The 13,690-nt window shown below is 41.0% G+C and overlaps 1 protein-coding gene across 2 annotated transcripts; it reads left to right on the plus strand.

Annotated features, from left to right (window-relative positions):
• Nucleotides 1-7,700: 7,700 nt before the first annotated feature.
• LOC115663644 (delta-aminolevulinic acid dehydratase, chloroplastic) lies at nt 7,701-13,327 on the plus strand. 2 transcript variants are annotated; one of them, XM_030585621.2, is made up of 13 exons: nt 7,701-7,836; nt 8,089-8,426; nt 8,597-8,708; nt 8,794-8,867; nt 9,327-9,395; nt 9,480-9,563; nt 9,663-9,732; nt 10,173-10,228; nt 10,680-10,801; nt 11,461-11,532; nt 11,622-11,703; nt 11,792-11,869; nt 12,770-13,327. In XM_030585621.2, the coding sequence occupies exons 2-13, from the start codon at nt 8,127-8,129 to the stop codon at nt 12,935-12,937; spliced, it is 1,287 nt and encodes a 428-aa protein (XP_030441481.1). In that variant the 5' UTR covers nt 7,701-7,836; nt 8,089-8,126; the 3' UTR covers nt 12,938-13,327. The 2 variants fall into 2 exon arrangements, with proteins under 2 accessions (XP_030441481.1, XP_056164685.1); XM_056308710.1 differs by having other exon boundaries at nt 7,790-7,918.
• The last annotated feature ends 363 nt before the right edge of the window (nt 13,328-13,690 follow it).

Raw genomic sequence — 13,690 nt, forward strand, 5'->3', positions numbered from 1 at the left:
CCTACATGATGTATTATATGCTCCGGAAATTCGTCGGAACTTAGTGTCTGTTTTAGTGTTGATTCGACTTGGTTTTAATTTGAACTTCCATAACAATGGTGTAGACTTGTATTTAGGTACGAGTTATTATGGTTGTGGTTATTTTCTAGATGGTTTTATTGTACTGGATGTTGATTCTGTAAATGTCAATGTTTGTTATTCCCACTTCACGTCTTCTACTTCGTGTGATAATGATGTGAACGTATGGCATGCTAGGCTTGGCCATATAGGCCAACAACGAATGAATAGATTAGCCAAAGAAGGCTTAATGGGCAATATTGAAAAAGTCGATTTGCCCACTTGTGAACACTGCCTAGCTGGGAAAACAACAAGGAAACCATTTGGAAAAGGAACAAGAGCTGAATTTCCTTTGCAGTTAATCCATTCTGACATTTGTGGTCCAATGAATGCGAGGACTAGACATAGGGCTGTTTATTTTATCACATTTATTGATGATTATACTCGATTCGGATATGTCTATTTGATTTTTTATAAATCTGAGGCTTTTAGTTACTTCAAGATATTTATGAACTTGGTGGAAAATCAATTAGATAAGAAAATAAAAGCATTGAGATCCGATCGAGGTCGAGAATATCTATCTGATGAGTTCAGAAATTTGTGTGATGAAAAGGGAATAGAAAGACAGTTGTCTATTCCCTATACTCCTCAACAAAATGGTGTTGCGGAAAGGAGAAACAGAATCCTACTAGAAATGGTTAGGTCCATGATGGCGCAGGCTAACTTACCTATCACCTTTTAGGGTGACGCTTTATTAACTGCTGCCTACATACTTAACCGTGTGCCTTTTAAATCAGTTATTTCCACTCCGTACGAGTTATGGACAAGTAGAAAACCCGTTTTGAGTTTTCTGAAACCTTGGGGTTGTGCTGCTTATACACATGAATCTTCTCATAAGTATGGGAAATTAGATCCTAGAGGTAAGAAGAGTATCTTCATAAGGTATTCAGAAACCTCAAAAGGATATGTATTTATAGGTGAGCAAGAAAGTGGGAGTATAACTGAATTTGAATAACGAGATGTCACATTCTTAGAGAATGAGTTTCCTAAGAATGGCGAAATAGGTGAGAACTACTCACTATTTGAAACCTTGGATCCTGATAGTGAAATCGATAAAGTTCGTCCAAGTGGAAGCAATGTGAGAAGTGAGGAATTGAATTCGACTCAATCTCAATTGCAACCTTTTGATGAGACGATTCCGTCATTATCTAATCCAAGTGGAAGCATAATGGAGAATGATATATCACGTGTACAATCTCCCATACGGCGAACAAGTCGCAAAAGTATTCCCCGACGACGTTTTGACATTGAAGGGGAAACTTTCATGATCGCTCCACAAGATGAAGATGAGCCAAGGAATGTAAATGAGGCTCTAAATTGCCCTAACAAAGAAAAATGGATGATTGCAATGCAAGAAGAAATGGAGTCAATAAAGTCAAACCATGTTTGGAAACTGGTTAATCTTCCAGAAGGACGCAAAGCTATTGGGAATAAATGGGTTCTCAAAATAAAACGCAAATCCGATGGCTCAATATAAAGATATAAAGCTCGCCTAGTGGCGAAAGGGTATAATCAACAAGAAGGAATTGATTATGAAGAAACTTTCTCTCCTGTAGTGAGATTTACCTCAATTCGCCTTATTCTGGCAATAGTGACAAGCATGGATCTTGAATTACATCAAATGGATGTAAAGACTGCTTTTCTAAATGGAGAATTAGAAGAAGAAATTTACATGGAGCAGCCAGTAGGCTTCGTTGTGAAAGGCCAAGAACAAAAAGTATGTCGACTTCTAAGATCGATATATGGCCTTAAGCAGTCTTCGAGACAATGGTATATACGTTTTCATAATGCCATAGTGGCGTTTGATTTTACAATGATTGATGAAGATCATTGCGTGTATATCAAAAGATCCAAAGATCAATTTGTGATTTTATCATTATATGTTGATGATATACTGATTGCCGGAAGCAATATCGAGTTGGTTAATACTATTAAGAGTTGGTTATCGTCCAATTTTAAGATGAAAGATATGGGTGAGGCTGCATATATTCTTGAAGTTAAGATTTCAAGAGATCGTTCCAAGATATTATTGTCTCTTTCGCAAGAGACTTATATAAATAAAGTTCTTGAACGATTTTGTATGCAAGACTGTAAACCCATGGATACTCCTATTGCAAAAGGTGAAGGATTGAGCCATAGGTTGTGTCCTAAGACTCCACAAGAGAAGGAACAAATGAAACGTGTTCCTTATGCTAGTGCTATTGGAAGTTTAATGTACGCTATGATGTGTACAAGACCTGACATATGTTTTGCAGTTGGGATGGTAAGTAGGTACCAATCCAATCCAGGTCAAGCACATTGGAAAGCCGTGAAAAGAATCATGAAGTATCTAAAGGGTACTGCTAATTATTCACTGAGTTATCAAGGCAAGGATCTGCGACTTGAAGGCTACTCAGATGCTGATTGGGGAGGAGATTTAGATGAAAGGAAATCTACCTCTGGTTTTGTTTACTTACTGAATAATGGCGCCATATCTTGGAGCAGTAAGAAATCCACGATGGAAGCTGAGTTCGTGGCGTTGTCAGGAGTAGTACAAGAAGGTGTTTGGCTTAAGAGATTTTTGGATCATTTAGGTGTTGCTAAGAATGCTGAAAACTCATTGTTAGTCAATAGTGATAGTCAAGTAGCGATAGCATACACCAAGGATCCGAAATATCATGGCAAGACCAAACATATAGATACCAAGTATAACTTTGTCAAGGATATGGTTGCACGAAAAGATGTGAACTTGCAGTACATATCTACGCAAAAAATGATAGCTGATCCTCTGACGAAGCCAATTCCAGGAGATGTTTTCTATGGTCATGTAAAATCTCTGGGACTGCGTAGAAAGTGATGTACTGAATATTGTATTTTTCCCTGAGTGTTCACATTTAATGAAGTTGCTCTCTCATTATTAATGCTTATGAATTTATTTAATATTTATGCATCTCAATGCTTAGTGCATTATATCGAGAAAGTATGTCTGACAGATGAGATTAGCCCACTTACACGGGTAATCGCCTCTATTTACTGTGCGATAAATAGAGATGAGACAATTTTTTTTAAGCTTATTATCTGGGTGATAATTGAGAGCTCAAGCTTAAATTACAAATGTCGCCTTAACTGAATATTAAGATGAGGATATAATATTTACTATGTCCGAAGGTAAAATAACCCACATATTTTACTTTATCTGTCAATGATGCCAGATGTGAGTTCTGATGAATTCTTTAAAAAAGCAGATACGTGAACTCAAGTCTAGATATTAAGTATATCTAAACTATCATCTATACGGCATTAAGTATAAAGACATGCGCTCCTAGGGGAAGGAGAGAATGCCGTAATACGTATTTCATACTACGTATGCATAAGACGACCTATAAGAGTGGCAAAAGTTTTTGATCTAAACTTTATGCCATGTGAGACTCTTGAGGATAAGAGTTCCTCATTAAATGCCCTCACGACTCTAACTTATTCTCAAAATTTCTATTCAGTGTTCGCTATCTTAAGGTGTTGCCAATGGTCATGAATAATTCGATCTAATGGGGCATTTCTAGAAAAGCAAATTGAACTGAAATGGAGAGGATTAAGGAAAGGGGAAGATCAATTTATTTGTGATGTCATATTTTTTTGTATTCACAGGTCGACCAATTATGATTTTGAGTAAATCATAGTTGTGAATACAATATACGAGATACTAAAAGAGATCAAGAGAGATATAAATGTAACTGATTAATCTAGGGTATTACATACTATATCTACTCGATAACGTAATGCCCAATTTGAGCTGCTATGTGTTCCTAACAGATGCATAGCAACGAGCCCTCGAATTATGCTGGTCGTACGGATTATTTGTTGATATGAACATTGCATAAAAGAGAGAGTTAATGTTTAGCCCACCATGTGCGAGTGGGAGATGATGGGTTTTCTTTGTGAATGATTGGCCACTCATGATGGGCTAACCCAGCCCATGAAAGGAAATAACTGCACTTGGCAGTTATTGTCTAGACACAAAAAGTGAGAACACACGTAAGAGTGTGCGTGGGTTTTGCATTTTTTCATTATCAGAAACTTATTCTCACAAAAGAACAAAGAAGAAGGGATTTTGTTCAACGATCTAAGGATTGTTCTCTCTCTCGACGTTGCAAAATGAACATTTAATCCGTGGAAAACAAGGTACGTCCCTATTGGTGATGTACTTTAACGATCAGTGATTCAAGTTTATACTGGGTACGTTTTTCATATACGATTTTTGGGCGATACTCGTTAGTTCGAGTTTTATGTCGTTTAGGAATTTGTTTCCGTCTTTCCGCATTTCTAGGAATCTGTTTCCGTCAATACTATTAACGAAGCAAAGACGGATTTCTATTTTTAAAGAATCTCAACCCTTTTTTTTTATCCTTTCTCAAATGTCCTCAATTACTTATTTTTACAAATTTTATGTCCACAGACAAATACCCAAATACGTAATTTTGTTTGTTGTCCATATTAAACGTTTCAGTAATTGTCATTCCACAACGACCTTCTTAGAAATTCGAAGTTGTGAAATAATTTTCTCTTTCCATATATAATATATACAATTTATTTGCACTGTAAAATTCTTGTAGTAATTCCTCCCTGTTCTGTAATGATTCCGATATTTCTAGATAAAGTGTTTTTTACTTTATGAAAAAAAAAACATTAATTTTTGGAATGCACGCGATGCGCGAAGACATTGGCCAGTAATACAAATAAAAAGAAATAGGAGCAAGAGAAATTGACCATCGAAAAAATAAATAACTAAAATTAAAATTAAGCTTGTCCCTAGAATAAAGATAAAAATCATTTATTACAATCGCTAAGGCTGCGAATGGTAACCATTCTGTTTCTCTATTTCTGTTCCAGAAATAGGTTTGGAACAGAAATCTATTTGGTAACGAAATTCCAATTTCTATTTCTGGAACAAATTTTTGTTCCAGAAATAGGTTTGGAACAGAAATCAGAAGTTAAAATTTTTTGCTTCTCTATTTCTGGAACAGAAATGAGAAATTTTTTTTTTTGTTCTTCTCATCACTTTCCCTCACTACTAGCCGGTCGCTCACCCGCCGCCCATCGCCGGCCGCCGCCACCCGCCGACCACCGCTACCTGTCGCCAGCCGCCTACCCTCCTCCCCCTACCGGCGGCCGCCACCAACCACCGTCTCCCGCCGCCACCCGCCTCCCACCCCCGGCCTCCCTCCTCCCGCCACCGCCGCTCGCCTTTGGCCGCCGCCCACCTCCCACCGCCGGCCGCCGGCCTCCGTAGGCCGGCCACCATCTCCCGCCACCACCCGCCTCCTACCCCCGGCCTCTCTCCTCTCGCCACCGCGGCCCACCTCCCACCGCCATCGCCGCCCACCTCCCACCGCCAGCCGCCATCCACTGGCCACCATCTCCCACCACCAGCCGCCCTCCTCCCACCGCCGCCCGCCGTCCATTGGCCACGATCTCTCGCCGGCTGCCGTGGGCCACCGTCTCCCGCCGCCAGTCGCCCTCTTTTGGCTGCCACCCACCTCCCACCGCCGGCCACCTCTGGCCGCCGCCCGCCGTCCATTGGCCACCATCTCCCATCGTCGGCCACCGTCCTCCCACAGCCGCCCGCCTCCCACCACCGGCCACCATCTCCCGCCGCCACCCGCTCTCCTCCCGCCTCCATCCACCGCCCGCCGACCACCCGAGAAGAAGAAATTTTGTGCTGTTATCAAATAAATTTCTGTTTCTAGAACAGAAATTTTGTGTCGTTATCAAACGTGTTTTTTTGCTAAGAAACTCCTCCAGGAACAGAAATAAAAAAATCAATTTCTTGTCAGAAATTGATTTCTGAAACAGAATGATTACCATTCGTAGCCTAAAAAATCACGATCAACCCCAACCTTAATGAGTCTGTTGACACCAATAATTAATTAGATTGTCGACAATAAAAATAAATAGAAATAAATTCGTAAAGGCCGTCAAGGGATGATGTAGCCCATAAAAGATTGATCACATAAGCAGACAGCTAGCAAGCACTGGAATATCCCGGCGGGAAATTTAAGAATTTGAAATTGAAGAAACTGGAATCGTAGAAGAAGCAAGCGCCACTTGATTTTCCGTACCAAAATTCATCGATGAAAACTACCATAGGGAACCCAAGTCATCGAAGCTGTCAATGAAAAAAGAAAGAAGGACAGGTGTTAAGAAGGGAAGAGATCTATAACGGTTATCAACTCGGAAAGGACAAGTGTCGAAAAGGGAGGAGATCAATGACTGTTATCGCCTCGGGAAAGATAGATGTCTATATAGAAAGAGATCGATGACGGTTATCGCCTCGGGAAGGACAAGTGTCGAAACGGGAGGAGATTGATGACGGTTATCGCCTCGGGAAGGACACGTGTCGAAATGGAAAGAGATCGATGACAGTTATCGCACAAGAGATGACAAGTGTCAAGACGAAAAGATAAGATCGATGACAGTTAATGGACAGATGTCATCAGATGAACAACGAAGATGGGATGAATGGTGGTTATTGAATATGGTATCAGAAGGCAGTTATTAGACTCGCATTATAAATAATATCTGATAGCAAAAAAAAACCCCGCGAATACATATCAAAATGCTGTCTTTCAATTATCTTTACTTTCCAGTACTGCACTTTAGTTTCTATAACTGTAATTATCTACGTTTTAAGTCTAATAGCTTTGTAGTGTTGCATCGACGGAATTTGGACGTCGCCGGTCAGTAACTGGATAGATTTGTCTGAACTGTTTATAAAATTTAAAGTTTTATTAGCCAAATTTCGTCACGGTACGAAATTTGTGTTGCTGATCAAAACAAACGGACTCTTTGGCTGTGTTCGTTTACGGAAAAATATTTTTCCGTAAAACATTTTCCGCATTTTTCAGTGTTCGGGGGCGGAAAATGTTTTCCGCGGGAAAACATTTTCCTTCCCCACGCTCAAATCCTTCATTGTTTTGAGGAAAATGATTTCCTCTTTTCACAAAGAGGAAATCATTTTCCCCCAAAGTGAAGGCAAAATTGCCCATGGGAGGGAAAATGTTTTCCGTGGGAGAGGAAGTTGATCGCCGGTCACCGCCGTTGGCTGCTGGCCGCCCGCCCGCCACCGCCGCCGCCGGCCGCTCGCCCAGCAGCCGCTGACGCCCGCCCGCTCGGCTTCGCCGCCCGCCGCGCATCTGCCGCCGCCACGGGCGACCCGCCATCCATAGGCCGTCGGCGGCCGCTGCTTACCGCCGCGCCCGCCGGCCGTCGCCGTCGCCGCCGGCCGTCGCCGCCGCCGGACCGTCGCCGCCGCCGGTCGGCGATGAAAAATATTTTTCGAAACTTTTTCATATTGGTCGCGAACACCGAAAAATTATGTTGGAAAACATTTTCCAAGAAAATGACTTGGAAAATACTTTCCAAAATGAGAATATTTTTCGCCAAACGAACGGACTCTTTATTCACATCTAAATATCTCCTGTTCGGATTTACTCCAAGAACCCGATCTCTCGTTAAGAATCAAAGAACGACTTTCGATGAATTATATTTGGTCGCGGGATCATTCTCCGGGGGAAACAGAGTCAAATGATTAGGTGCACAGTCAGCTGTTTCTCTCATACATCTCTCTCTCATTGGCCCTCCTTCATCTCCTCCACCAGATAAGGCCCTCTTTACTGCTCCTCCCTCTCTCTCTCTCTCTCTCTAGAATCTCAAGGCATTTCTCTCTCTACCCTGCATCCGAAGGTAAAGCTCCGGGTATCCCGTTTCTCCTCGTCTCTCCTCGGCGTCGCTGCACGTTCGTTTTCGGCTGTTCGATCGATTCAGCGTAAGCGTCTTCGTCGCTGGATCGATCCGGATTCGCTCGCGTTCTGGCGAATTAGGAAAAAAATTCGGGAAGCCCTTTGTTTTTACCTCAAGATCGCTTCGCCGTGGCTCATTGTTATTCAGCTTCAGCTGTTTGTTTGCTGAAATTCAGCTCTTGCGTGTGAAATGCAGAGGCGCTGTCGTGACCCCGAGTGTCGTTCCGGTTCCCAATGGCGTCGACGATCGTCAAGCCTCAGTGGTCGTTTGGGGGTGTCGACTGCCGACGGTATGTGGGGCCGCAACCGCCGCCGAGTGCGAAGTCCAGTTCTTTGCGAGCCGCGAGCAGGGGACAGCCGTCCCGGCGGTTGTTGGTCGTGAGGGCTAGTGAAAATCGCAACGATTCTGTTAAGAAGCTGGGGATGACGGATGCGGAATGCGAAGCCGCTGTTGTGGCGGGGAATGTGCCCGAAGCGCCTCCGGTCCCGCCCGCGCCGGCGGCCCCGGCTGGAACTCCTGTCGTCCCTTTGCTGGTGGGTGTTCAATTGAACTGCTTTGTCGAGCTTTACGAGCGTAGCGGCATGGAGTGGCTGGACTATTTGTTGAATTCGTGTTCCTTACTTTGCCGATATATTTCTCATCATAACGATATTTTCAGGCTTTTTATGTGCTCGGCCTCCCTGATTGGTTTTTGTTTGCGTAGCCATTGAGTCGCCGCCCGCGTCGCAATCGGAGATCACCGGCGCTGAGATCAGCTTTCCAGGAGACAAGTTTGTCCCCGGCAAACTTTGTCTACCCACTTTTTATTCATGAAGGTTTGTGAGACATCTCTCAGGTGCAGTGCTTTGTAGATTCAATCCACGTGAACTGACTTAGCATTTTGGGCAACAATATTTGCAGGTGAGGAAGATACTCCAATTGGGGCTATGCCAGGATGCTATAGGCTTGGTTGGAGGCATGGGCTTGTAGAAGAGGTGAGTCAGTCAATGTGGGCTTGTCAACGTATGGAATTCAAAACATCCATGTCCTCTTAATGATTAGAAGGCCTTATACGCCTATTGCTATTGAGGAATCAATTGGAAGATGTGATGGTGCAGATGGAAAATGATGGTTGTCTGTCAAATGATTTTCTTTCTCGTGTGTTTAGAGTAAACTTGGAAGATGCATCAATTCAGATGGAGCTTTGAATCGTGCTCTGCCAAATGGGTCCCTTTCTTTTCTTTTTCTTAGAGTAGATGATTCTCTGACCCCTGAAAAACTGCTCCATTTTCCAAAATAGAATGGGACGAGCAAAAAGGAAAGAGTTTAATTTTTCTGGAAAATCCCTGCAAATTTAGATAGAATTCTACATGCTAGTACCTTTCTGCAGTCTCTACATATATCTATAGAACCTAATCGGAATTGTTCCGAATCCTTCAAAACTTTTGATACAGGTGGCTAAGGCTCGTGATGTTGGTGTTAATAGCATTGTACTCTTCCCCAAAGTGCCTGATGCTCTGAAGGTTTTAGTTGTTCCTCCTGTTTTTTGTCCTGGTTCATTGAAATCGATTAATCTGATTTCCTTTGTCTTAAACTTCCGGTATTAGTCTCCCACTGGAGATGAAGCTTACAATGACAACGGTTTGGTGCCAAGAACAATACGATTGCTCAAGGATAAGTACCCTGATCTTGTAAGTCAAAATATTAAGGGCATAGTTCTGAGCATAGGGTCCTTCCTGTTTATTGGTTTTCTATCTTTAAAATTGCCTTCTGATTCTATTGCCATGTAGGTCATATACACTGATGTTGCTTTAGACCCATATTCCTCAGATGGACATGATGGTATTGTCAGAGAAGATGGTAAGAGCCTCAATTATCTCCATTTTAAGGTTTTACAAAATATGTATGTGCAAAAAAAGTTTGTAGGAAAAAGTAAACCTGAGGACTAAAAAGCATGTGAGTTTAATTTATATCTACTGTTTGGAAGTTTGTCCATGAGTTTTTGGCCAACAGAAGATTATCAGTTGACAAATGTAAGACATGCTTTCATACTTTGCTCTTAGTTGATTAAGTAGAAGACATGCCTATGAGAAAAATTTTAATTCAAGAAGTATCTTCACTTCTTACTGAGAATATTTTCATTCTTCAGCATGTCTTTCACGTCCTTTGTGCTAAATTTCCTTATTTTCTTTCCATGATACATTTTTCTTGGCGTAGATTTTGAGGAGTCTTATTTCCAAGCCTATTTCTTGGAAATTGAATTTGGAATCCTCTACTAAAACATTTTTGATGTTATGCAGGAGTCATAATGAATGACGAGACAGTACATCAGCTATGTAAACAAGCTGTCTCCCAGGTAATGTGCTCCCATCAAAGAGTACTATTTATCTCTGGAATCATTTACAGTCTTACCTTCTCAAATGGGACTTCTATGTTTACAGTTCTTGAGTCCTTGTGTCATTCTTTGCCAACTGTAGTGAATTTGCTGTGTTAAATAATGGGAGCATATTGGATATGTCACTTGTCATGCCTTGTTCTCATCTTAATTGATTTTGGAGTAAGTTGGTAGCCTGTTAATTCCGAAGTTGGCGGGATATCTGTTTCAACATTTAGTACTGTCTTTCGCTTATAAATCAAGAAGCCTGAGGTCCTTCAATTGTGGAAATTATTGTCCTAATGGAATTCCTTTTTTCTTTCTAGGATAAGGCCGACGTGGAGTTTGCCCTTTGTTTGGCTTTACATGCTGCATGACCTGTTTTTCAATCTTTTGCTAAATCTGTCTTATTTGCTCCTTTGGTCCCAAGTAGGCCCGAGCTGGGGCAGATGTTGTTAGTCCTAGTGACATGATGGATGGTCGTGTCGGAGCAATTCGAGCAGCCCTTGATGCTGAAGGCTTTCACCATGTTTCTATCATGTCCTACACTGCCAAGTAATATGTCCTTTCTGCTTAAGATGAATATATTTCTGTCATCTTTTGCTCTATTGTTTCATCTGATAGTCCTTGCATTATCAGAGAAATAACGGTGGAAAAGTAGATGCAAACACTCATATTGAGCCATATAGTATACATTACAGATCTTCTATGGCTATAATATAACGTAGATTAAGAGCAGGTGTATTTCATATAATCTTCTTCTGTCTGAAAGATGAACATTATCATTGGAGCTTTCTATCTTCGTGTCTTTAGATCCAGAAGGATCTCAAAACTAGAGAACAGAATCTGCATTAGATGCGTGCATGCACTTTGGTGATGTTTGTCGCTTAATTCAGGGGTAAAAGAAATTGGATGCAGGTCGCGCCATAGCAGTTGCATGTCTAGTAGTTCATAGATATTACTAGGTAGTACAGTTATCCTCACAAATTCTTGCTGGGTCCTCCATTCGTTTGTGGATTTCTTTTCTTTGCACTGGTATAAATCCTAAGCGTGCTTGCATCTAATGTCTTGTCTATCTATTGTCGTGGCTTAGCATATTTTTTTGTTTATATGTGGGAATGGGTTGGAGAAAAGGCAAACCTTTAATAAATAAACTAATGTTCTTGAGATCAGAGATACAAATTGTCGTCACTAACATCTCTATCCTTTAATAGGTATGCGAGTTCGTTTTATGGGCCGTTTCGAGAGGCTCTAGACTCAAATCCACGTTTTGGAGACAAAAAGACGTATGTTATGGTTGGATTTTGTTGTTTTTGTTTTCAAAATTATGTTCCTAATTTTGTTTCTAATCTTTTTTTTCCTTTTGGTACAAAAGTTACCAGATGAATCCAACAAATTACAGAGAAGCTCTAATTGAGACCCGTGAAGATGAATCTGAAGGAGCTGACATTCTTCTGGTTAAGATTTAGTTGCAACTTTTACCTTATTTGAATGGTTAAATTTTCTCTTTATAGCCTTGAAAGGGTACTCTTACCGTGTAAACAGGTGAAACCCGGTCTTCCTTATTTGGATATAATAAGGCTTCTTCGGGATAATTCTCCTCTACCAATTGCTGCTTATCAGGTACCTTGATATATACGTCATTGTGCGATAACTTCCTCTATTGACATTCTTATTCTTCCTTGAGCAACAAATGGTCTCATCCTCTGCGTTTTTGGTCTTTAAAAACAGGTCATTCTTTTTTTCTATTTTGGCTCCTACTATTGTGGTTTATGAAGTTTTAAAAACTGGTCGAAGGTTGTGGCTCCTACTATTGTGGTTTATGAAGTTTTAAACTGGTCTAAGTTCCTTTGACCATTGACCTGGTTGATTAAGATGTCTGATATTGCAAACTTGCATTGATGCCGTAAGCAATATAAATCGAGTCTTGCTTCTATATACTCTTATTAAAAGTCATCGTCACTATCCCTTTAGTGAAGACTAAGAGTTACTTCGAAAAAATGTGTCTACAATTATGTTCAATTGATTAAAGCTACTTATTTGGGTAGCATTGGCCAAGTGTCTTTGTTGTTTTCCCCCCTTCCTTTCTTGGCTACATTCAAACTAAGTTCTTGGACTAGGTCTTGGCAAAAAAATGTTAAATTTATGATGAGAAGGTTTGAACACTGTCTACTCAAAACTTCAAAGCTGAATCTCTTGAGTAGCTTTATAGAGAAGAAAAACTTGTAGTGAGTGTGATCTTATCGAGTTGCTGTTCCAGCGATTTTGGCAAGTGCAATGAGGTTTTTTTGTTTGTTAGTATCTGAAGATGGGAAACAGCTTCTAGTCCTTTGGAATGTATGAGGATTTGGCCTTTATCAGGTCAAAGTAAAATACTACAGTAATGTTAGTAGGTTTGACTTGACCACGTTTAATGGTGCAGAGGTTTGATTTCTTACAGATTGGCTCTTGACAATACATGATACATCCAAATCTACCTTCTTCTCATACTGACTTTACTAAAACTTCTCTTCGGATTATTAGGTATCGGGTGAGTACTCAATGATTAAGGCTGGAGGGGTTCTGAAGATGATTGACGAAGAGAAGGTTATGATGGAGTCTCTCATGTGTCTGAGACGGGCAGGCGCGGACATCATCCTCACGTACTTTGCACTGCAAGCGGCTAGATGCCTATGTGGTGAGAAGAGGTGAGATTCAGATGCAGTTGGTGGCGGGCATTGCTGCGAACAACCCCACTAGATCTTTTGAGGAAATGAGCCTTAATGCCTTAACATAACTTTTGTAGATTATTTTGTAAAGTTGGTGATGCTAGGGATTAGGTTGATTTTTTAAGAGTAATTTGAGTGGAAATGGTTTTGGGGTGTGTTCTGCGGAGTGTGGTGTCTTCATGCTTAAGTTAGAGTGATGTGCTTTGAGAATGGACACGAATAATAAGCTGGAAATTCAATCGGGGCACCATCCCCGATTGTTTTGTTCTGTTAATTTCTTACCCTGTAATTTATCATTCGGTATCTGTGTGCTTGATAGGATCTTGAGAATGTATGACGTTCTGGTAATTTATGCAAAATGTATTTCTTACTAGATGGATTGATCTTCCTACTTTAGCTCTTTTGGGAACCTTTATGAGGGAATCAGTAACAAGGCAGAATTCCCACCCGAGATGGCATATAGATGGTTTTTCATTTTTCGCATGCACCTTGTTCATAAGCATATCATTCACTTCGACAACTTGAGACTTAGTTCCCACAAGATTAGTGGTTCGTTTTTTTACACTATCAAGAATATAAGGTTTAGGCTAGTTAACGACCGAGTTTTCTGGGATTAAGCTCCTTTCAAGTACTTGATTCAAATATGGTTTTCAAAATTATAGCATGTCATTGGGGAAAAACCTTAATTTTTTGATATGTTATAACTTTGACGGGTCGGTTCGGGTATTTTCGGGTC

This window comes from Syzygium oleosum, unplaced genomic scaffold, assembly GCF_021117445.2.
Source record: "Syzygium oleosum isolate NSW1041296 unplaced genomic scaffold, Sole_v2.1 Sole_v2.02, whole genome shotgun sequence".
NCBI classification, from domain to species: Eukaryota; Viridiplantae; Streptophyta; class Magnoliopsida; order Myrtales; family Myrtaceae; genus Syzygium; species Syzygium oleosum.